Source organism: Oncorhynchus tshawytscha, linkage group LG06 (assembly GCF_018296145.1).
Source record: "Oncorhynchus tshawytscha isolate Ot180627B linkage group LG06, Otsh_v2.0, whole genome shotgun sequence".
Taxonomy (NCBI): Eukaryota; Metazoa; Chordata; class Actinopteri; order Salmoniformes; family Salmonidae; genus Oncorhynchus; species Oncorhynchus tshawytscha.
The window spans coordinates 77,676,264-77,699,196 of record NC_056434.1 but is presented as its reverse complement, the minus strand read 5'-3'; the positions used below and the strand labels follow the sequence as shown (position 1 = coordinate 77,699,196).

Below are 22,933 nucleotides of genomic sequence, written 5' to 3'. Positions count from 1 at the left end.
AAACTTGGTTAAGCAGGCCACTGATAAACAACATAAAGCAACACATTGTGGAGAAATGTTACATGCCAACATATTAACATGCCATTCAATGTCCGCTGGCATGAGCTAAAATATTAGAAAATCACAGTAGTGAAAAATGTGGGTGGTAAATTTAGTCATGAAACTACAATACTGATCTTGTAATGGGAGAGAACCTATGCTGCTGCAGCTAAATCTGTTTGTATCACAGAGAAAAAGTAGTCCCCTTATGTAACGGTTCATAGCAACCACTAGCCTTAGGTAAAGCATTACTATGATTGAGTAATGTCCAGAGAGCCCACTCACCTGGTGTCCCTTGACTGGAACAGGCCCTGATTAGCAGGGAAGGAAGACAATATACAGTACCAGTCAAAAGTTTGGATACACCTACTCATTCCTGGGTGTTTCTTTATTTTTACTATTTTCTACATTGTAGAATAATAGTGAAGACATCAAAACTATGAAATAGCGCATATGGAATCATGTAGTAACCAAAACAGTGTTAAATAAATCAAAATATATTTGAGATTCTTCAAAGTAGCCACCTTAATGGCAGCTTTGCACACTCTTGGCATTCTCTCAACCAGCTTCATGAGATAGTCACCTGGAATGCATTTCAATTAACAGGTTTGCTTTGTTAAAAGTTACGTTTCTGGACATTTCTGGCCTGGTCTTTGTTTCTGGCCATTTTGAGCCTGTAATCGAACCCACAAATGCTGATGCTCCAGATACTCAACTAGTCTATTAAAATGATACACTTGGATTAGCTAACACAACATGTCATTGGAACACAGGAGTGATGCTTGCTGATAATGGGCCTCTGTACGCCTATGTAGATATTCCATTCAAAATCAGCCGTTTCCAGCTACAATAGTCATTTACATCATTAACAATGTCTACACTGTATTTCTGAACAATTTTGATGTTCTTTTAATGGACAAGAAATGTGCTTTTCTTTCAAAAACAAGGACATTTCTAAGTGACTCCAAACTTTTGAACGGTAGTAGATATATAATCATATTCAGACCCCTTCCCCTTTTCTACATTTTTCTACATTACAGCCTTATTCTAAAATGGATCCCCCCCACCCCCATAACTCTACACACAATGGCCCATAATGACAAAGTGAAAACAGGTTTTGAGAAATGTTTGCAAAATATAAACCTAAAATACCATATTTACATAAGTATTCAGACCTTCTCCCTTCGATGAGACTCTAAATTTAGCTCAGGTGTATCCTGTTTACATTGATCATCCTCAAGATTTCTAGAACTTGATTGGAGTCCACTTGTGGTAAATTCAATTGATTGAACATGATTTGCAAAGGCACACACCTGTCTATATAAGGTCCCACAGTTGACGGTGCATGTCAGAGCAGAAACCAAGACATGAGGTCGAAGGAATTGTCCGTAAAGCTGTGAAACAGGATCGTGTCGAGGCACAGATCTGGGGAAGGGTACCAAAGAAATCCTGTAGCGTTGGAGGTCCCCAAGTACACAGTGGCCTCTATTCTTAAATGGTAGAAGTTTGGAACCACCAAGACTCTTCCTAGAGCTGGCCGCCTGGCCAAACTGAGCAATTGTTCTTCTGTGGAGATGGGAGAACCTTTTGCAGCACTCCAGCAATCAGGTCTTTATGGTAGAGTGGCCAGACAGAAGCCACTCCTCAATAAAAGGCACATGACAGCCCGCTTGGAGTTTACTAAAAGGCTCCTAAAGGACTCTCAGAACATTAGAAACAAGATTCTCTGTTCTGATGAATCCGAGATCATAGTCTTTGGCCTGAATGCCAAGTGTCACGTCTGGAAACCTGGCACCATCCCTACAGTAAAGCATGTTGTTGGAAGCATCGCACTGTGGGATTGTTTTTCAGCGGCAGGAACTGGGTGACTCGTCAGGATCGAGGAGAGACTTGAAAATAGCTGTGCAACGACTCTCCCCATCCAACCTGACAGCTTGATAAAATCTGCAGAGAAGAATGGGACAAACTCCCTAAATACAGGCGTGCCAAGCTTGTGGCGTTATACCCAAGAAGACTCGTGGCTGTAATCGCTACCAAAGGTGCTTCAACAAAGTACTGAGTAAAGGGTCTGAATACTCATGTTAATGTGATATTATTATTTATTTTTTTGTAAATTTGCAAAAATGTCTAAACCTGTTTTTTCTTTTTCATTATGGGGTATTGTGTGTAGATTGATGAGGGGGGGGGACTGTTTAATACATTTTAGAATAAGGCTGTAATGTTTCAAAATGCAGAAAATGGGAAGGGGTCTGTGAAAAAAGTCTAGGGGTATGAATACTTTCCGAATGCACTTTATATAAAGTATAATCTGCATAAAGATTAAGTTGACATTTTTTAACAGATTGACCAGTGGTGTTTATGTAAATAGTGAAGAGAAAAGGTCCCAAAATGGACCCCTGTGGTACAGCTTTATCCACTTCAAGAAATTCTGATCAATCACGATGGCATAAGTTCTGTCACTAAGATAATCATGAAACCTTGAACAGGAATCAGAGCTCAGGTCTATCGAGGACAACTTGTTCAATGAAATAGCACGGTCAACAGTATCAATAGCCTGATCAACAGTATCAATAGCCTGATCAACAGTATCAAAAGCTTTTGACAGGTCCACAAACAAAGCAGCGAACAACGCAGCACATTTCATTTTAATGTCTAAAGTATTGACAAGATCATTAACAACTAAGTGGTTGCTGTAATAGTGCTACGCCCAGGCCTAAACCCTGATTGGTTTACATTCAAAATACATTTCTCAGATAAAAAGAGCAAAGTTGTACATTTACCAATGATTCATGAATCTTAGCTAGACAAGGAAGCCTTGAAATGGAGCGATAATGATTAATATCACTACTATCCCCTCTCTTATGGAGTGGCAGTGGCAAAAATGTCAATAGAAAATGTGGGTTTTTGAGCCAACAATAATTGGCCCTGCACACTGAAGCAGACCAGGACCCAATAGTTCGGTCCCTGTGGATTTCTTGTTGTCTATTGCTTTTTTTCTGTAAATAGCCTAAAAGAAAAGCTTTGAGTATAATTTCTCTGATCATTCAGCAAGTTTCCCCTATCAGCATCCAGCCCAATATCATTGTGAATGGGTTTAAAATATATTTCAAAAAGATAGTCCGCTGAAATTAAATGGTGATTTAAATGCATCAATGCATTTTCTTTCTGTAATGAGGCCAGTGTCTGAATTAATTTGTTGTGGCAAAGAAGAAGAAGTAGAATCCTTCAGGGATTTACAGTTTTCCAGAATTTTGTCGGGTTCCCATTACAATCCGATAGAGCAGTTACATAATAATCAGATTTAGCCTTTCTGATTTGTCTTACAATTATTCCTCAGTTGCTTAAAAGCTTACCAGTCCTGTCCTAAGCCTGTGTTCCTGGCCTTGACACAAGCATTATCTCTTTTATGAATGACTTCTGATAATTCTGGAGTGTACCAAGCATTCAATCAACCTTTAACCCTTAATTTTTTTAAGGGAGCATGATTAACTACAATAGTATTGAAGACATTTCTAAAAAAGGCTTAAAGCTAAATCAGGTTCAGGGATAGCTGCCATAGCTGAAATGAAATTAAGGTCACAAAAATAAAGATCATTTAAAAAAAAATTTTTTTTAAATGTAATGCCTGTTTAATGCCTGTTAACTGAAGTTTTTAAAGTTCCTCATTGTGATGACACGAGGATGATTTAAAAAAATATATATAAATAAAATTATTCCCACATTTCTAACACAAACAACTGGGCAATGGTCACTAATGTCTTGGGCGAAGACACTTTCTCTGGTGTATTTGTTAGGATTAGATCAATCAAAGTTGACTTTGAAGAATATTTAGGGTTGGGCCGTGTAGGCTTAGTAGCCAGCTGGGTTAGGTTTAGATCATTACACATGTCTTTTAGATTGTCTGAAGCCTGCATTTCCAATCATAATCTAGGTCCCCCAGGATATTAACTTCTGATTTAGTAAAAGAAGACAAACTAGTTAACTCCTCAAGGGAGGACGGTAGACCGTTGGAGGACCTTAGACCCCAGTAACAGTTATAGATACATTTTTCCCCAGACAAAGGCTTAAGATACTAGGCCCCAAAAAAGACCAGGGAAATGGATTTCAGTAAAGAGACCAATTCTTTTTTATAAAACAAATGGCCACTCCACCACCTCTACCTGGTCTGTCAGGTTTGTACACATTATAACCCTCCGTATTAATATCCGAGTCCAGAGTGTCCCCAGAGATCCAAGTTTCAGTCAATACCATAATGTCCGGATTCATCTGCATAGCCCAGATGAAGATGTAATCCAGTTTAGGAAGGAAGCGCCTGATGTTCACATATATCAACCCAAGTCCTTTACGATTTTTAAAGTCACATGGAAACTCCAACTCAAACAAGCTGTGTTCAATAGGCTGTTGCAGGCCCTGTCTGATGGTTGATATTGATATAGTTGGTACGGCTATAAGATTGCATAGAACTGAAACATTTGTTCTATCCCTATTAGTAATAGGGGAAGGAGTAGAAATTTGAATGACTTTTCCAAGGTTAGCACCATAGGGCTTGAGGCCGCAGCCAATGCCAATATGAGGAACTCTCAGAATAACCAATGATGGAATGTTATAAACGGACTTACATGGGCTTTGGTTGCTATCACGCAACAGCCCAAGCTGTTCAAGTTTATGGAACTATTGAACTCAAAGAACTGGGTGAGCAGAACACAGTGGGCTTCTCTTTTGATCTAACAATAGCAGATCTAAGACTGGAGTTCAAACGAATGGGTACATGATTACAACTGGAAACCCCCCTGGCATTATAGACAACAGTACGACGTTAACTCTTAGAAAGGATGGGAGGTATTACCTGAGTTGGGAAAACAACTTATCTGGTAGAAAACGATCTATGCGACATCGATATTAGTCAAACATTTATTCTACTGTCAAAATTGACTACAAAGTGTAAATAGGGGAAAAAAATTCAGTCAGTCTCGTCTAAAACGGAGATTTGCAAAATAATGAGGAAAAAATGCTATGTCACGGAATGAAGGGTACTGTAACAGTTTTCCTTGGGTTGGGTTTATTTAAATCCTACCCACAACTGGCAGCACCGAAGTATTCATCAATTCGGAGCGCAGCTGCACTCAACCCGATCGTAATACCCATGGTCAATTAAGTTTGATATTCAGTATCCCTATGGGACTATTTGGGGACCATCAGTAAATTACACAATGTACATGGGACAATATTTTAAAATGTCAATAGTGCCAAATTTCAATGACCTAAAAACCTCAAACCAGCTATAAATAGTAGAAATGCATATACAAATATTGAAAGCATTTACTAAGATGACTAAAATGTGTGCAACATGAAAATATTGTCCCATTGACATTGTGCAATGAATTGACAGTCTTATCTAGCCCCAGAGATGGGCTATTCAAAGTCAAACCAATTTTCCTACAGTCACACACCAGCCGGTTGAAGCTAATTGGTGAAAGAAGTTGGCTAGCTTGCTAGATAGTTCGTGCTACTTCCAGACACAAGACTTGGTTAGAATGTTTCAAGTTATCTAGATGGGTGAGTGACTAACTGTGTGTACTGTTTTGGCAGTGTGAAAGTACAAATGCTTCCCACGTTCGAACACAAACACAAGAGACACCCACATTAAGCACGTCTCCAAGACCCAAATCTCGTTCGGTCACATTTCCTAATGAGGAAAATTGAAATGAAGTTTAAATCAGGAATTTCAGCCCCTGTTTAAATCTTCTACACATTATTTTTATTAATGTTTCAATGATCATTTGACCTCTTGAACTCCTTTGCAGTGTAGTGCTCTTACATGAACTACTGTCTTGAATTCTTCGAACAGAAACTCTGTCTACTTCTGTGTTCTTGTCAACAACATATGTTTTATCAAGGTATTATCAGTCTGTCCACTGTATGTAACATCTTCAATGTCTTTCCTATCCTTCTCACATACTTCCTTTCTCTGTTCTTCCTCCCATAGATCGCCTTCTCCCAGCACAACAGCATCATGGACCTGGTGCAGTTTTTCGTCACCTTTTTCAGGTACGTACCATTTAGATCAGTGGTTCTCAACCCTGGTCCTGGGGACCTAAAGGGGTGCACATGTTTTTTTTTTGCCCTAGCACTACACACCTGATTCAAATCAACAACTCCTCATCAGGCTTTAATGATTTGAATCAGGTGTGTAGTGCTAGGGCAAAAACAAACATGTGCACCCCTTTGGGTCCCCACGACCAAGATTCACAACAACTGATTTAGATGTGACATTTTCCATGGTAAATCCCTTTGTGCTTAATAAAAAAGACAACAGCAGAAAAGTTCTTGGAGGATTTGTGTTCCATGTGTGTGAGAGTCATTTTGAGAGTCACCCACATAATCTTACCTGTGGATAGTATATATCTAATGAGTGGGTGGAAAGGAACAGACCACAAGATGTAGGATCTTAATTTGATCACTCTTTTTTTGCTGAGAATTGCGAATGTGTAGTATAAATGCAAACTTTGAAATTTGACTTGATTTGATTTGCAATTTAAAGAAAAATGTGTCAACCCCTACAAACATGTCCATTCATTATAATCTACATAATAATGAATATTTCCTGCCGCTGCAGGATTATTTTCCTGCTGTAGAAAACTGGCTCAAGATCTAACATCTGTAATTGTCTGCTGTCTCCAAGCTAACTTCTGCCAGTCAAACAGTTTCACTGAATGAGCAGACGTTGTGTTCTGTGAGTGAGTTGTGTGCTGGTGTCCTGAGCCGGACGTGGGTAACCTTTAGGCCACCATACCCAGATGTCATCATTCAGAACCAGTTTGTGGTTCAGTCAAGTTGCTCCAAGAGCTTCTTCCACTGTGTCATGTTTCGTATTGGCACGCACACGGTCTTACTTCTCACTAACTGTCATCTTTAGCAACCGCCTTTCGAAGCATGCACTTTTCACTTCGCAGATGTAACAGCTGATTTCTAGATATATTGTCACTCTCTGTGTTTGTCCTCTACTCTTATCATGCCATGTTATATTTACTGCAGTGATCAAGTGCAGTTATAATTATATCACACTAAGTAGAACCTCCCCTGTGCATCATGGGTCCTGTGTGATGCTTCCAATTGGTAGTAGAAGCAGTATATGGGCCTCCCTGTGTTGCCTCAGTAGATTTTTTATTTATTTTGTAGTTCACCTTTAGTTAACCAGGTAGGCCAGTTGAGAACAAGTTATCATTTACAACTGCGACCTGGCCAAGATAAAGCAGAGCAGTGTGACAAAAACAACAACACAGAGTTACACATGGGATAAACAAATGTACAGTCAATAACACAATAAAAAATATTTGTACAGTGTGTACAAATGTAGAAGAGTAGGGAGGTAAAGGCAATAAATAGGCCATAAAGCTGAAATAATTACAATTTAGCATTAACACTGGAGTGATAGATGTGCAGATGATGTGCAAGTAGAGATACTGGGATGCAAAAGAGCAAGAGGATAAATAACAATATGGGGATGAGGTAGATGGGTGTGCTATTTACAGATGGGCTGTGTACAGGTACAGTGATCAGTAAGCTGCTCTGACAGCTGATGCTTAAAGTTAGAGAGGGAGATATAAGACTCCAGCTTCAGTGATTTTGGATAAGAGGCTTTAGGAAAAGGGAAAAAATAGTTAATGTGTCAGAGGGGGTGGCTAAGTTAACATGGTTGTGAATGTGTCTATGTAAATGTAGGTTATGCATGTGAGGGTGCAAGGTCCATTACATGTTTGTGTCTACATGCCTCGGTGTGTGTGTGTGTGTGTGTGTGTGTGTGTGTGTGTGCGCGTGTGTGTGGTTGTGTGTGTGTTGGCTGTGCTCCATTGATGTGTATAAAAGCTGAAGTGGCAGGGCGGCAGAGCTGCGTTGCCTCAGTGTGTGAGGAGAGCCCTGCAGGCTGAGGGTACAGCCCACTGACATGATGGAGCTGGCACCACAGAGAGCGAGAGAGAGAAATGGGGGGACGAGGGAGAGGGGGGACGAGGGAGGGAGAGAGGGGTCGAGAGACAGCAGAAAGGAGGGGAGAGAAATTAAAGGAGGGGAGGGAGAGATCTATTCCCTCAGAGTTAAATACTCTCAGTGCTTTATGTTTGTTCTCTTGCTCCAATCCTGAGTTAGGACAGTATGCAATCCTAGATTTTACCAGTCATCCTCTGGTTTCAGGTACTCTAACAACAGTTCAGCTGTTTGCTCATTTGGCCGAGTTTGTTTGGCCCCTCTACATGCCTCTCTTGTAGCATCTGTCTTCTGTTTCTCTCTTAGTATATGTTCACCTGTTTGTGTGACTATGTGGGTCTGGCAAGCTATATATATTTCTGCAATTATCTTTACTGTACAGTACACCTAGTCTGCCCATCTGTCTGACTCCTTGGGTGTCTGGTGCTGTGTTCGTGTGTGTGACTATGCCACAGTGCCTTCCCATCCTGCCTCCCTGTCACTGTGATTGATATGTTGCCATGGCATTGCTGAACTGAGTGATTTCAGCCAGATAAAGTAGCTGTTGTCTGAGATGGCCCTTTCAAAATAGACACCTGAGATGACAGGAATAAAGAACTCTCCGGGGGAAAAGAAAGGCGGAGGTGTATGTTTCATGATTAACCACTCATGGTGTGATTGTGGTAACATACAGGAACTCAAGTCTTTTTGTTCACCCGACCTAGAATACCTCACAATCAAATGCCGATCCCCATTACCTCCCGAGAGAATTATCTTTGGTCATCATCACAACCGTGTATATTCACCCTCAAGCAGACACCAAGATGGCTCTCAAGGAACTACACTGGATATTATCCTGATGGCACATTTATTGTAGCTGGGGACTTTAATAAGCAAATCTAAGGCATCTCGGGCATCAAAAACCCTCGACCATTGCTATTCTCCCTTTCAGGACGGCTACAAGGCCATCCTCTGCCAGATCAAGCCTCCATTCTTCTCCTCCCTTCCTATAGGCCAAAACTCAATTAGGAAGAACCCATGGTAAGGACTATTCAATGCTGGGTCCCATTATGCCTGGCAAAAACCAAACACTGCATTCCACAGTAAGAACCTCATACCGACGGTCAAGCACGGTGGTGGTAGTGGTTTGGGGATGCTTGGCTGCCTCAGGACCTGGACGACTTGCCTTAATAGAAGGAAGCATGAATTCTACTCTGTATCAGAGAATTCTACAGGAGAACGTCAGGCCGTCCATCTGTGAGCTGAAACTGAAGTGCAGCTGAGTCATGCAGCAAAAAAAGTGATCCAAAACACACAATCAACTCTACATGAAAATGGTTAAAAAGCAACACATTTGAAGTTTTGAAATAGCATATTCAAAGTCCAGACCTAATCCCAATTGAGATGTTGTGGCAGGACTTGAAACGAGTTCATGCTTGAAAACCCACAAATGTCGCTGAGTTTAAGCAGTTCTGCATGCAAGAGTGGACCAGAATTCCTCCACAGCGATGTTAGAGACTGATCAACAACTACAGGAAGCATTTGGTTGCAGTTAAAGTTGGCACGGCCAGTTATTGAGTTTAAGGGGGAATTACTTTTTCACACAGAGGAATTGGGTGTATGTAAATTCAGGTTCTCTTGATCTAATATGAGGTTTTGTTTGAAGATCTCATAACATTCCAGACTATTTGCATTGCCCCCCTCCTTTTACACCACTGCTACTCTCTGTTATTATCTATGCATAGTCACTTTAATAACTCTACCTACATGTACATATTACCTCAATTACCTCAACTAACCGGTGCCCCCGCACATTGACTCTGTACCGGTACCCCCCTGTATATAGTCTCGCTATTGTTGTTTTACTGCTGCTCTTTAATTACTTGTTCCTTTTATTTCTTATTCATATTTTTTAAACTGCACTCTTGGTTAGGGCTTGTAATCAAGCATTTTACTGTAAGGTCTACACACCTGTTGTATTCGCCGCATATGACTAATACAATTTGATTTGATTCAAATATGCAAAAATAGAGAAAATCAGAAAGGGAAAAAATATTTCTCACGGCACTGTATATTTATACTCCTGGACTCTGACATTGCTCGTCCTAATATTTCTATACTTCTGATTTCTTCCATTATTTTACTTTTAGATTTGTAGATATTACTGTACTGTTGGAAGTAGGACACAAGCATTTCGCTACATCCGCAATAACATCTGCTAAATATGTGTATGTGACCTATAAAATGTGATTTGATGTCGCTGCTATAGATATTTTAGCAGCTTATGCCTGTGTTTCCCAACTCCAGTCCTCCAGTACCCCCAACAGCACACGTATTCATTGTAGCCCTCAACAAGCACACCTGATTCAACTTGTCAACTAATCATCAAGCCAGTGATGAGTTGAATTAGGTCTGTTGGTCTAGTGCTACAACAAAAATGCGTTCTGTTGGGGGTTCTGGAGGATTGGAGTTGGGGAAACGGGTTTATATAAGTGTTGATGCCAGAGAAGCCAGTGTTTGGAGGATATATTGACACAGGGTGTTGTTAGGCCGAAGACAAAGTCAAATTTGAATATTGAACCAATGTTGCAAATATCGGAGAGGCAGACTGCAAGGTTTGTACAAACCTCCGCTGTTGAAAAGGAAATGTTAGTCTAGAAGAAATGTGAGATCATGTCTAGATGCTTTTAATAGTGGAGATCAAGTTTATAACTTGCCTGGTAGGGCTGATTAGACAGTGGATTGGGCAAATAGGCATTATAACATCATAGATTTAGCCAGCGGTAACTTGTGGAATAGACACCAGCTGGAATGCGCTTTTAACCAGCATTCAGGATTCGATAGCTGAAGACCAGATTTGTTTATCCGTCATTGGTATTTATAAATGTACTTTATTATTTTGGTTGTCTGAGTAAGGAGAAGTTTGGATGAGAAAAGGCTGGACACATGAGGGGAAACACTTTCGCAACAAGTTAAAAAAAACATGGTCACCTGACCAACATCCACTGTGAGTTTTCAGATATGCTTTCTTTAACCTTGTGCGTAAATGGTCATTACCATTGCATCCCAGTGGATACTGAAGATACTGATATTTGCACTATTTGTCATTTAAGTCACAGAATCACCTATCTACTACAGTATATCATGCTTATATTTAACACGTGCACGCAGGAGAAAAACAACTACATTTTGGGGAAAAGGGTTGGAAGGTTCTCACTTCATTTTAACCTACCACTAAACTCTCAAGATGGAGTAGCAATCTAAAGCCTTGTTCACACCGCAGGCCTTAAAGCTCAAGTCAGTTTTGTTTTTCAAATCCATTTTTAGAATACTGACTAAACAGCAAGTTACAAGTGACCAAATCGGATTTGTGTGTGTTATGACCGCAGTCATTTTCTGACATGGCTACTCTAGTTGTCATAGGCAGATTGTTGGTGGTGCTCGTGCTTCTTATCACTTATCAGTTATGTAGCAAGCTATGGTGACAACAATGCCTGCCAGGAACGTCTCCTAGTTGCCTTGAATGTTCAAAATCATAGTGTAAGAACACTTTTAAAGTCTCAAAACATAAGATGATCCAACTTTCAAAACAATACATTTTTGACTAGCCACAAGGCAGTCAGCTAGCTAGGTAGGTACTGTAGCTAGGTAGGTACTGTAGCTAGGTAGGTACTGTAGCTAGGTAGGTACTGTAGGTACTGTAGCTAGGTAGGTACTGTAGCTAGGTAGGTACTGTAGCTAGGTAGGTACTGTAACTAGGTAGGTACTGTAGCTAGGTAGGTACAGTAGCTGTTTAACTTTCTAGCACAGTCACTCATTTGTTTGTAAACAATTAACAAGCTAGTTAGCGACCACATGTTCTTGTCAATCTGTCAACAGAGTAGCTACCAAGTGACAAGATAAACCTCTTGATGGCAAACAAATCAGATTTGACCACCTACGAAAGTGGCTTGAAATATCAAAATCCATGTGCTTTTTGGCTGTTCAGACTGCAGGAAAAAGAACGGATTCGAATCAGATATGCCACCCCCAAAAATGGATTGAATCACTTCAAACTGCGAATGTGAACAAGGCTCAAGAGACTCTGATTAACTGCTAAAAACTAATTTGACCAGCTTTTATCTGAAGAGTGTTTGCTCTCTATCATTCAAATCAAATCCAATCAAATTTTATTTGTCAAATCAAATTTTATTTGTCACATACACATGGTTAGCAGATGTTAATGCGAGTGTAGCGAAATGCTTGTGCTTCTAGTTCCGACAATGCAGTAATAACCAACAAGTAATCTAACTAACAATTCCAAAACTATTGTCTTATACACAGTGTAAGGGGATAAATAATATGTACATAAGGATATATGAATGAGTGATGGTACAGAGCAGCATAGGCAAGATACAGTAGATGGTATCGAGTACAGTATATACATATGAGATGAGTATGTAAACAAAGTGGCATAGTTAAAGTGGCTAGTGATACATGTATTACATAAGGATGCAGTCGATGATATAGAGTACAGTATATACGTATGCATATGAGATGAATAATGTAGGGTATGTAAACATTATATAAGGTAGCATTGTTTAAAGTGGCTAGTGATATATTTACATCATTTCCCATCAATTCCCATTATTAAAGTGGCTGGAGTTGAGTCAGTGTGTTGGCAGCAGCCACTCAATGTTAGTGGTGGCTGTTTAACAGTCTGATGGCCTTGAGATAGAAGCTGTTTTTCAGTCTCTCGGTCCCAGCTTTGATGCACCTGTACTGACCTCGCCTTCTGGATGATAGCGGGGTGAACAGGCAGTGGCTCGGGTGGTTGATGTCCTTGATGATCTTTATGGCCTTCCTGTAACATCGGGTGGTGTAGGTGTCCTGGAGGGCAGGTAGTTTGCCCCCGGTGATGCGTTGTGCAGACCTCACTACCCTCTGGAGAGCCTTGCGGTTGTGGGCGGAGCAGTTGCCGTACCAGGCGGTGATACAGCCCGCCAGGATGCTCTTGATTGTGCATCTGTAGAAGTTTGTGAGTGCTTTTGGTGACAAGCCGAATTTCTTCAGTCTCCTGAGGTTGAAGAGGCGCTGCTGCGCCTTCTTCACGATGCTGTCTGTGTGAGTGGACCAATTCAGTTTGTCTGTGATGTGTATGCCGAGGAACTTAAAACTTGCTACCCTCTCCACTAGTGTTCCATCGATGTGGATAGGGGGGTGTTCCCTCTGCTGTTTTCTGAAGTCCACAATCATCTCCTTAGTTTTGTTGACGTTGAGTGTGAGGTTATTTTCCTGACACCACACTCCGAGGGCCCTCACCTCCTCCCTGTAGGCCGTCTCGTCGTTGTTGGTAATCAAGCCTACCACTGTTGTGTCGTCCGCAAACTTGATGATTGAGTTGGAGGCGTGCGTGGCCACGCAGTCGTGTGTGAACAGGGAGTACAGGAGAGGGCTCAGAACGCACCCTTGTGGGGCCCCAGTGTTGAGGATCAGCGGGGTGGAGATGTTGTTGCCTACCCTCACCACCTGGGGGCGGCCCGTCAGGAAGTCCAGTACCCAGTTGCACAGGGCGGGGTCGAGACCCAGGGTCTCGAGCTTGATGACGAGCTTGGAGGGTACTATGGTGTTGAATGCCGAGCTGTAGTCGATGAACAGCATTCTCACATAGGTATTCCTCTTGTCCAGATGGGTTAGGGCAGTGTGGTTGAGATTGCATCGTCTGTGGACCTATTTGGGCGGTAAGCAAATTGGAGTGGGTCTAGGGTGTCAGGTAGGGTGGAGGTGATATGGTCCTTGACTAGTCTCTCAAAGCACTTCATGATGACGGAAGTGAGTGCTACGGGGCGGTAGTCGTTTAGCTCAGTTACCTTAGCTTTCTTGGGAACAGGAACAATGGTGGCCCTCTTGAAGCATGTGGGAACAGCAGACTGGTATAGGGATTGATTGAATATGTCCGTAAACACACCGGCCAGCTGGTCTGCGCATGCTCTGAACCCTTTTCAGAGCGGTTCCCTAAATGAACAAGAACCATTTTAATACTGAAGGAGCGTTTATATGGTGCTTCTCCTCTTCAGCCCCAATGCTACTAGAATTGGTGACATTGCAGTTCAGTTTGGTCCAATTACTCTTTTCCTCTCTCTCAGCTGATTAGCAATCATCTCTGCTTCTTTTCTCGCTCAAGTTCAGCACAGAGACAATATACAAAGCTAAGTGGCTATTAAGCCTCTTTCAGCTGTCCCAATTAATTCAAAATGTATCAACACTGTGCCACTGCGACCTGAGGGATACTCCAGGCAGTGTGACAAACAACACTGCTTCGTGTGCTCTGTGTCACAGATAGAAAGGTAAACAATTGGGATCGTCTTATCCACTGTTTGGTCTCCCTTAGAAATCAGCCTATGGTGTAGAGATGGAATTGGGCTTTATTTCTTTTGGTAATTTGTGGATTGTGTGCTGAGGATTTGGTACTGATCGCATAGTTTGCTACTGGTGTTTTCTGCTATGTTTTCCAGTGATTGTGATGTCTTTTAAACCCCTTCCCCATGTTCATGCGATCCACTATACTGAACCTCAGCCCCTCCGTACACACACACACACACACACACAATTATACATACACTGAGCCATGACGTAAACTAACCAGGTGAATCCAGGTGAAAGCTACAGTGGTTCCTCCTTTAAAAGTTGCGAGCTTACGCCGCGGTACTTAGAGGTCATTTGTGGTTTAGTACGGTACCCTGCGTCACCACTTTATTGCGCCAGACCAGCGCAACGGGGAGTTAGAGCACTGATTATGCTTTTTGGTCCTACTGTGTCTCTAACTGACAATGAATGGGCGACATAAACCTAAATAGAAACGGATAATTGTGCACAACTTCAGTATTACTTATTTCACTGTAGAGCCTCTAGCCCTGCTCAATGTGCCTTAACCAACCATGTTGTTCCACCTCCTACATATGCGATGACATCACCTGGTTTAAATGTCTCTAGAGATGATATCTCTCTCATCATTACTCAATGCCTAGGTTTACCTCCAATTTACTCACATCCTACCTTACCTTTGTCTGTACACTATGCCTTGAATCTATGCTATCGTGCCCAGAAACCTGCTCCTTTTACTCTGTTCCGAACATGATAGACGGCCAGTTCGTTTCGCATTTAGCCATACCCTTATCATACTTCTCCTCTGTTCCTCTGGTGATGTAGAGGTTAATCCATGTCCTGCAGTGCCTAGCTCCACTCCCACTCCCCAGGTGCTCTCATTTGTTGACTTCTATAACCGTAAAAACCTTGGTTTCATGCATGTTAATGTTAGAAGCCTACTACCTAAGTTTGTTTTACTCACTGCTTTAGCACACTCTGCCAACACGGATGTCTTAGCCATGTCTGAATCCCGGCTTAGGAAAACCACCAAAAACCCTGAAATCTCCATCGCTAACTATAACATTTTCCGCCAAGATAGAGCTGCCAAAGGGGGCGGTGTTGCAATCTACTGCAAAGATAGCCTGCAGAGTTCTGTATTACTATCCAAGTCTGTACCCAAACAATTTGAGCTTCTACTTCTAAAAGTTCACCTTTCCAGAAACAAGTCTCTCACTGTTGCCGTTTGCTATAGACCTCCCTCTGCCACCAGCTGTGCCCTCGATACCATATGTGAATTGATTGCCCCCCATCTATCTTCTGAGCTCGTGCTACTAGGTGACCTAAACTGGGACATGCTTAACACCCCGGCCATCCTACAATCCAAGCTTGATGCCCTCAATCTCACACAAATTATCAATGAACCTACCAGGTACAACTCCAAATCCGTAAACACGGGCACCCTCATAGATGTCATCCTAACTAACTCGCTCTCCAAATACACCTCTGCTGTTTTCAATCAAGATCTCAGCGATCACTGCCTCATTGCCTGCGTCCGTAATGGGTCTGCGACCAAACGACCACCCCTCATCACTGTCAAACGCTCCCTAAAACACTTCTGCAAGCAGTCCTTTCTAATTGACCTGGCCCGGGTATCCTGGAATGACATTGACCTCATCCTGTCAGTAGATGATGCCTGACTATTCTTTAAAAGTGCCTTCCTCACCATCTTAAATAAGCATGGCCCATTCAAAAAATGTAGAACTAGGAATAGATATAGTCCTTGGTTCACTCCAGACCTGTCTGCCCTTGACCAGCACAAAAACATCCCGTGGCGTTCTGCATTAGCATCGAATAGCCCCCGTGATATGCAACTTTTTAGGGAAGTTAGGAACAAATATACACAGGCAGTTAGGAAAGCTACGGCTATCTTTTTCAAACAGAAATTTGCATCCTGTAGTACTAACTCAAAAAAGTTCTGGGACACTGTAAAGTACATGGAGAATAAGAACACCTCCTCCCAGCTGCCCACTGCACTGAAGATAGGAACTGTCACCACCGATAAAGCCACAATAATTGAGAATTTCAATAAGCATTTCTCTACGGCTGGCCATGCTTTCCACCTGGCTACCCCTACCCCGGTCAACTGCCCGGCAACCCGCCAAAGCCCCCACCATTTCTCCTTTACCCAAATTCAGATAGCTGATGTTCTGAAAGAGCTGCAAAATCTAGACCCCTACAAATCAGCCGGGCTAGACAATATGGACCCTCTCTTTCTAAAATTTTCTGCCGAAATTGTTGCAACCCCTATTACTAGCCTGTTCAACCTCTCTTTCGTATCGTCTGAGATCCCCAAAGATTGGAAACCTGTCGCGGTCATCCCCCTCTTCAAACAGGGAGACACTCTAGGTCCAAACTGTTACAGACCTATATCCATCCTGCCCTGCCTTTCTAAAATCTTCGAAAGCCAAGTTAACAAACAGATCACCAAACTTTTCAAATCCCACCGTACCTTCTCCGCTATGCAATCTGGTTTCAGAGCTGGTCATGGGTGCACCTTAGCCACGCTCAAGGTCCTAAACGGCATCATAACCGCCCTCGATAAGAGACATTACTGTGCAGCCGTATTCATCGACCTGGCCAAGGCTTTCGACTCTATCAATCACCACATTCTTATTGGCAGACTCGACAGCCTTGGTTTCTCAAATGATTGCCTCGCCTGGTTTACCAACTACTTCTCTGATAGAGTTCCGTTTGTCAAATCGGAGGGCTTGTTGTCCGGACCTCTGGCAGTCTCTATGGGGGTGCCACAGGGTTCAATCCTCGGGCCGACTCTTCTCTGTATACATCAATGATGTTGCTCTTGCTGCTTGTGATTCTCTGGTACACCTCTACGCAGATGACGCCATTCTGTATACTTCTGGCCCCTCTTTGGACACTGTAACTAACCTCCAGACGAGCTTCAATGCCATACAACCCTCCTTCCGTGGCCTCCAACTGCTCTTAAACGCAAGTAAAACTAAATGCATGCTATTCAACCGATCACTGCCCGCACCTGCTTGCCCGTCCAGCAACACTACTCTGGACGGCTCTGACTTAGAATATGTAGACAACTACAAATACCTAGGTGTTTGGTTAGACTGTAAAGTCTCCTTCCAGACTCACATTAAGCATCTCCAATCCAAAATTATACTTCCTATATTTCAACAAAGCATCCTTCACTCATGCTGCCAAACATACCCTCGTAAAACTGACCATCCTACCGATCATCGACTTCGGTGATGTCATCTATAAAATAGCCTCCAACACTCTACTCAACAAACTGGATGCAGTCTATCACAGTGCCATCAGTTTTGTCACCAAAGCCCCATACACTACCCACCATTGCGACCTGTACGCTCTCGTTGGTTGGCCCTCGCTTCATACTCGTCGCCAAACCGACAGGTTATCTACAAGTCTCTGCTAGGTAAAGCCCCGCCTTATCTCAGCTCACTGGTCACCATAGCAGCACCCACTCGTAGCACGCGCTCCAGCAGGTATATCTCACTGGTCACCCCCAAAGCCAATTCCTCCTTTGGTCGTCTTTCCTTCCAGTTCTCTGCTGCCAATGACTGGAACGATCTGCAAAAATCTCTGAAGCTGGAGACTCATATCTCCCTCACTAGCTTTAAGCACCAGCTGTCAGAGCAGCTCACAGATCACTGTACCTGTACATAGCCCATCTTTAAACAGCCCATTTATCTACCTACATCATCCCCATACATCCCCACACATTCATCTTCTGCACATCTACTATTCCAGTGTTTAATTGCTATATTGTAATTACTTCGCCACCATGGCCTATTTATTGCCTTACCTCCCTTATCTTACATCATTTGCACTCACTGTATATAGACTTTTTGTTTTCTTTTGCTCTACTGTATTATTGACTATGTTTTGTTCATTCCATGTCTAACTCTGTGTTGTTGTATGTGTCGAATTGCTATGCTTTATCTTGGCCAGGTTGCAGTTGCAAATAAAAACGTGTTCTCAACTAGCCTACCTGGTTAAATAAAGGTGAAATAAAAAAAATAACTTACTAGAACGGTTGTTACACTAAAGTTTTTATTATTTTATTTTGTTAGGATTATTTTGCTCTTAGAACTGTAGGCCACTCCCGAACGATCACGTTGTACAGCACCCGAGTGGCCCGATGGTCTAAGACACTGCATAGCAGTGCAAGGTGTATTGCTACAGATGCTGGTTTAATACCCATGGCGGCCTCAGCTGGGAGACCCATGAGATGGCTATAGGTTTTTGGTTTTTCTCCCTCTAAAAACAGAAATAAATCATTCTAAATAACAAACAGGCTTTATTTACAAATTAGTAACTATGTTTACGTTCTTTGCAAACAAAATACTCTCTAAATTATTGTTATTTTTTAAACAAAGCAATTATTATTATTATTAATTTAGAATTATATAAAAGCCTGTTAGATATTCTCACAGATATATTATTAACTCTGTTATTAGCAGGACAACTGCCTTGCAGTTCTCCAACTGTTTCCACTGAAAGCGCGCGAGGTTCAAGGCACGAGGGAAGGGTGCACGGGATGGGCTGCAGAGCCGCGACCTGAAGACCGACCTAGCCCATGGGGGGGGGGGTGGACCCCCACCCCGCCACACTTGCAACGCTTTAAGGGGCATTGCACTAATAATGGGGCTGACTAGGGAAACGTTCCCGCTGTTCTGATCTTAGTGTCAGTCTGCACTTTCAAACTAAAACCATGTAACTAATAATGGCATCTTTATGCTTTCGTTAATAAAATAATGATAAAAATACTCTTTCAAAATGCTGATGTTTATTTAGTTATGGATCCATAAAGAATTACTATGGGAATAAATATCAGTGAATTACATAAATATCCTCTATATGTAATTATTTGCGGAGAGTCACGTCATATTTTTCGATATAATGTAGGCATGCCGTAGGCGACATGAGTCTCACTAGTGTTGAGTAATGTGCTGTTAAAAGTGGTGTAGGTCTTATTTATTTAAAGAGCATATTGAATTTAGAAGAAATATGATTTGAAGAAAAAGCAGACAACTATTTTAGCACTGTTTTGCGCTGCTCTGAGAGAAGGGGACTGGTCTTGATAAATCAGTGAGATTTTTATTTTCACTGATTCTCCGTTTGGGTATTGGTGAGGGTGTTGAAATGTCTTGCTCTTACTGTAATCTTTATTTAACTAGGCAAGTCAGTTAAGAACAAATTCTTATTAACAAGGAAAGCCTACTCCTTCCTCCTCGTCAGGGAATTGAACCCCGGTCTTCCGCGTGCCCGCGTTCTCTAGTACAGCTATTATTGAAGGCTATCAAATGCTTCTCAAAGATGCCCTCTGGTGGTCAAACTAGCACTAATTAGCATTAATGGTACCAGGGGTTCACACTTAAATAACGTGCCATAGAATTCTGCGGCACCATGCAAGCTGCGCCGCAGTATGCTGCAACTTTTAAAGGAGGAACCACTGTATGATCCCTTACTTATGTCACTTGTTAAATCCACTTCAATCAGTGTAGATGAAGGGAAGGAGACCGCTTAAATAAGTATTTTGGTAGTAGGTGCCAGGCGCACCGGTTTGAGTGTGTCAAGAACTGCAACGCTGCTGGGTTTTTCACATTCAACAGTTTCAGTATCAAGAATCGTCCACCACCCGAAGGACATCCAGCCAACTTGACACAACTGTGGGAGGCATTGGAGTTAATATGGGCCAGTATCCCTGTGGAACGCTTTCGACACCTTGTAGAGTCCAATGCCCCGAAGAATTGAGGCTGTTCTGAGGGCAAAGGGGGGTGCCGCTCAATATTACGAAGGTGTTCCTAATGTTTTGTACACTCAGTGTATATCCATTCAAACTCATTGGTTTGAATCTCATTGGTTGCAGATGACTTAGCTAAAGCCATTAATGTATAAGAAACCCCAAGAAAAGTATGCTCAATGACAGGAATCAGCTTTCACGCTCTCCTCCCCATAATACCTATAGAATAGCAACAGTTAGCCCTCTTCTCTCCCTATTACTGCAGTAAGTCGCCCCGTTTGGCATTAATTGCTGGCTGAATTAATAGATTTGATGTGGAATGTTGGGCTGATTGTGTTTTGAAATATGGCTAAACCAATGAGTGGTGTTGGAGGAAAGGAAGAGTCTGTTCCCAACCATCCTAGTTACACTCCTGCCAACAATAGGGAGCTACAGCCATCATAGGGTTGTGAGACTTTATCATTTATTCATTTTCCCACAGTTTTAAGACATTTGTGATGAAATCGGTCATAGACTATGCTTGACGTATGGTCATATTTAATCAGACCTGCCACAGAAATGTTTATGCCATATCTAAGTTTACACAATATTGCCTGCACACAAATGGTTATGGTGAAAACTAGAAGTATGTACCATACAGTTTTCCTTTTTACTGAAGAATGTGTTTGTTTATGATTGTGTTTTGCTTTTCATGAACTGTGCAATTGATGTGTGTGTGTGTGTGTGTATATGTGTATATGTGTATATATATATATATACAGTGGGGCAAAAAAGTATTTAGTCAGCCACCAATTGTGCAAGTTCTCCCACTTAAAAAGATGAGATACCTGTAATTTTCATCATAGGTACACTTCAACTATGACGGACAAAATGAGGAAAAGAAAATCACATTGTAGGATTTTTAATGAATTTATTTGCAAATTATGGTGGAAAATAAGTATTTGGTCAATAACAAAAGTTTATCTCAATCCTTTGTTGGCAATGACAGAGGTTTTCTGTAAGTCATCACAAGGTTTTCACATACTGTTGCTGGTATTTTGGCCCATTCCTCCATGCAGATCTCCTCTAGAGCAGTGATGTTTTGGGGCTGTTGCTGGGCAACACGGACTTTCAACTCCCTCCAAAGATTTTCTATGGGTTTGAGATCTAGAGACTTGCTAGGCCACTCCAGGACCTTGAAATGCTTCTTACGAAGCCACTCCTTCGTTGCCCATGCAGTTTGGGGTCTTTGTCATGCTGAAAGACCCAGCCACGTTTCATCTTCAATGCCCTTGCTGATGGAAGGAGGTTTTCACTCAAAATCTCACGATACATGGCCCCATTCATTCTTTCCTTTACACGGATCAGTCGTCCTGGTCCCTTTGCAGAAAAACAGCCCCAAAGCATGATGTTTCCACCCCCATGCTTCACAGTAGGTATTGTGTTCTTTGGATGCAACTCAGCATTCTTTGTCCTCCAAACACGACGAGTTGAGTTTTTACCAAAAAGTTATATTTTTGTTTCATCTGACCATATGACATTCTCCCAATCTTCTTCTGGATCATCCAAATGCTCTCTAGCAAACTTCAGACGGGCCTGGACATGTACTGGCTTAAGCAGGGGGACACGTCTGGCACTGCAGGATTTGAGTCCCTGGCGGCGTAGTGTGTTACTGGTGGTAGGCTTTGTTACTTTGGTCCAAGCTCTCTGCAGGTCATTCACTAGATCCCCCCCCCGTGTGGTTCTGGGATTTTTGCTCACCGTTCTTGTGATCATTTTGACCCCACGGGGTGAGATCTTGCGTGGAGCCCCAGATCGAGGGAGATTATCAGTGGTCTTGTATGTCTTCCATTTCCTAATAATTGCTCCCACAGTTGATTTCTTCAAAACAAGCTGCTTACCTATTGCAGATTCAGTCTTCCCAGCCTGGTGCAGGTCTACAATTTTGTTTCTGGTGTCCTTAAACAGCTCTTTGGTCTTGGCCATAGTGGAGTTTGGAGTGTGACTGTTTGAGGTTGTGAACAGGTGTCATTTATACTGATAACAAGTTCAAACAGGTGCCATTAATACAGCTAACGAGTGGAGGACAGAGGAGCCTCTTAAAGAAGAAGTTACAGGTCTGTGAGAGCCAGAAATCTTGCTTGTTTGTAGGTGACCAAATACTTATTTTCCACCATATTTTGCAAATAAATTCATTAAAAATCCTACACTGTGATTTTCTGGATTTGTTTTCTCATTTTGTCTGTCATAGTTGAAGTGTACCTATGATGAAAATTCCAGGCCTCTCTCATCTTTTTAAGTGGGAGAACTTGCACAATTGGTGGCTGACTAAATACTTTTTTGCCCCACTGTATGTATATATGTGTGTATATATGTATATATAGTGTAATTGATGTGTGTATATATATATATATATTCTATTTTTGTTTCATCAGACCAGAGGACATTTCTCTAAAAAGTACGATCTTTGTCCCCATGTGCAGTTGCAAACCGTAGTCTTTTTACCTTTATTTAACCAGGTAGGCAAGTTGAGAACAAGTTCTCATTTACAATTGCGACCTGGCCAAGATAAAGCAAAGCAGTTCGACAGATACAACGACACAGAGTTACACATGGAGTAAAACAAACATACAGTCAATAATACAGTATAAACAAGTCTATATACAATGTGAGCAAATGAGGTGAGAAGGGAGGTAAAGGCAAAAAAGGCCATGGTGGCGAAGTAAATACAATATAGCAAGTAAAACACTGGAATGGTAGTTTTGCAATGGAAGAATGTGCAAAGTAGAAATAAAAATAATGGGGTGCAAAGGA

The 22,933-nt window shown here is 41.9% G+C and overlaps 1 protein-coding gene across 2 annotated transcripts in view; it reads left to right on the top strand.

Annotated features, from left to right (window-relative positions):
* LOC112253122 (attractin-like protein 1) overlaps positions 1-22,933 on the top strand; it is a 385,056-nt gene that overhangs the window by 231,104 nt on the left and 131,019 nt on the right. For both annotated transcript variants that reach the window (XM_024425061.2, XM_024425060.2), the window contains one exon: positions 6,026-6,087. In XM_024425061.2, the coding sequence (XP_024280829.1) occupies positions 6,026-6,087 (62 nt within the window). The remainder of the gene's footprint in view (positions 1-6,025; positions 6,088-22,933) is intronic.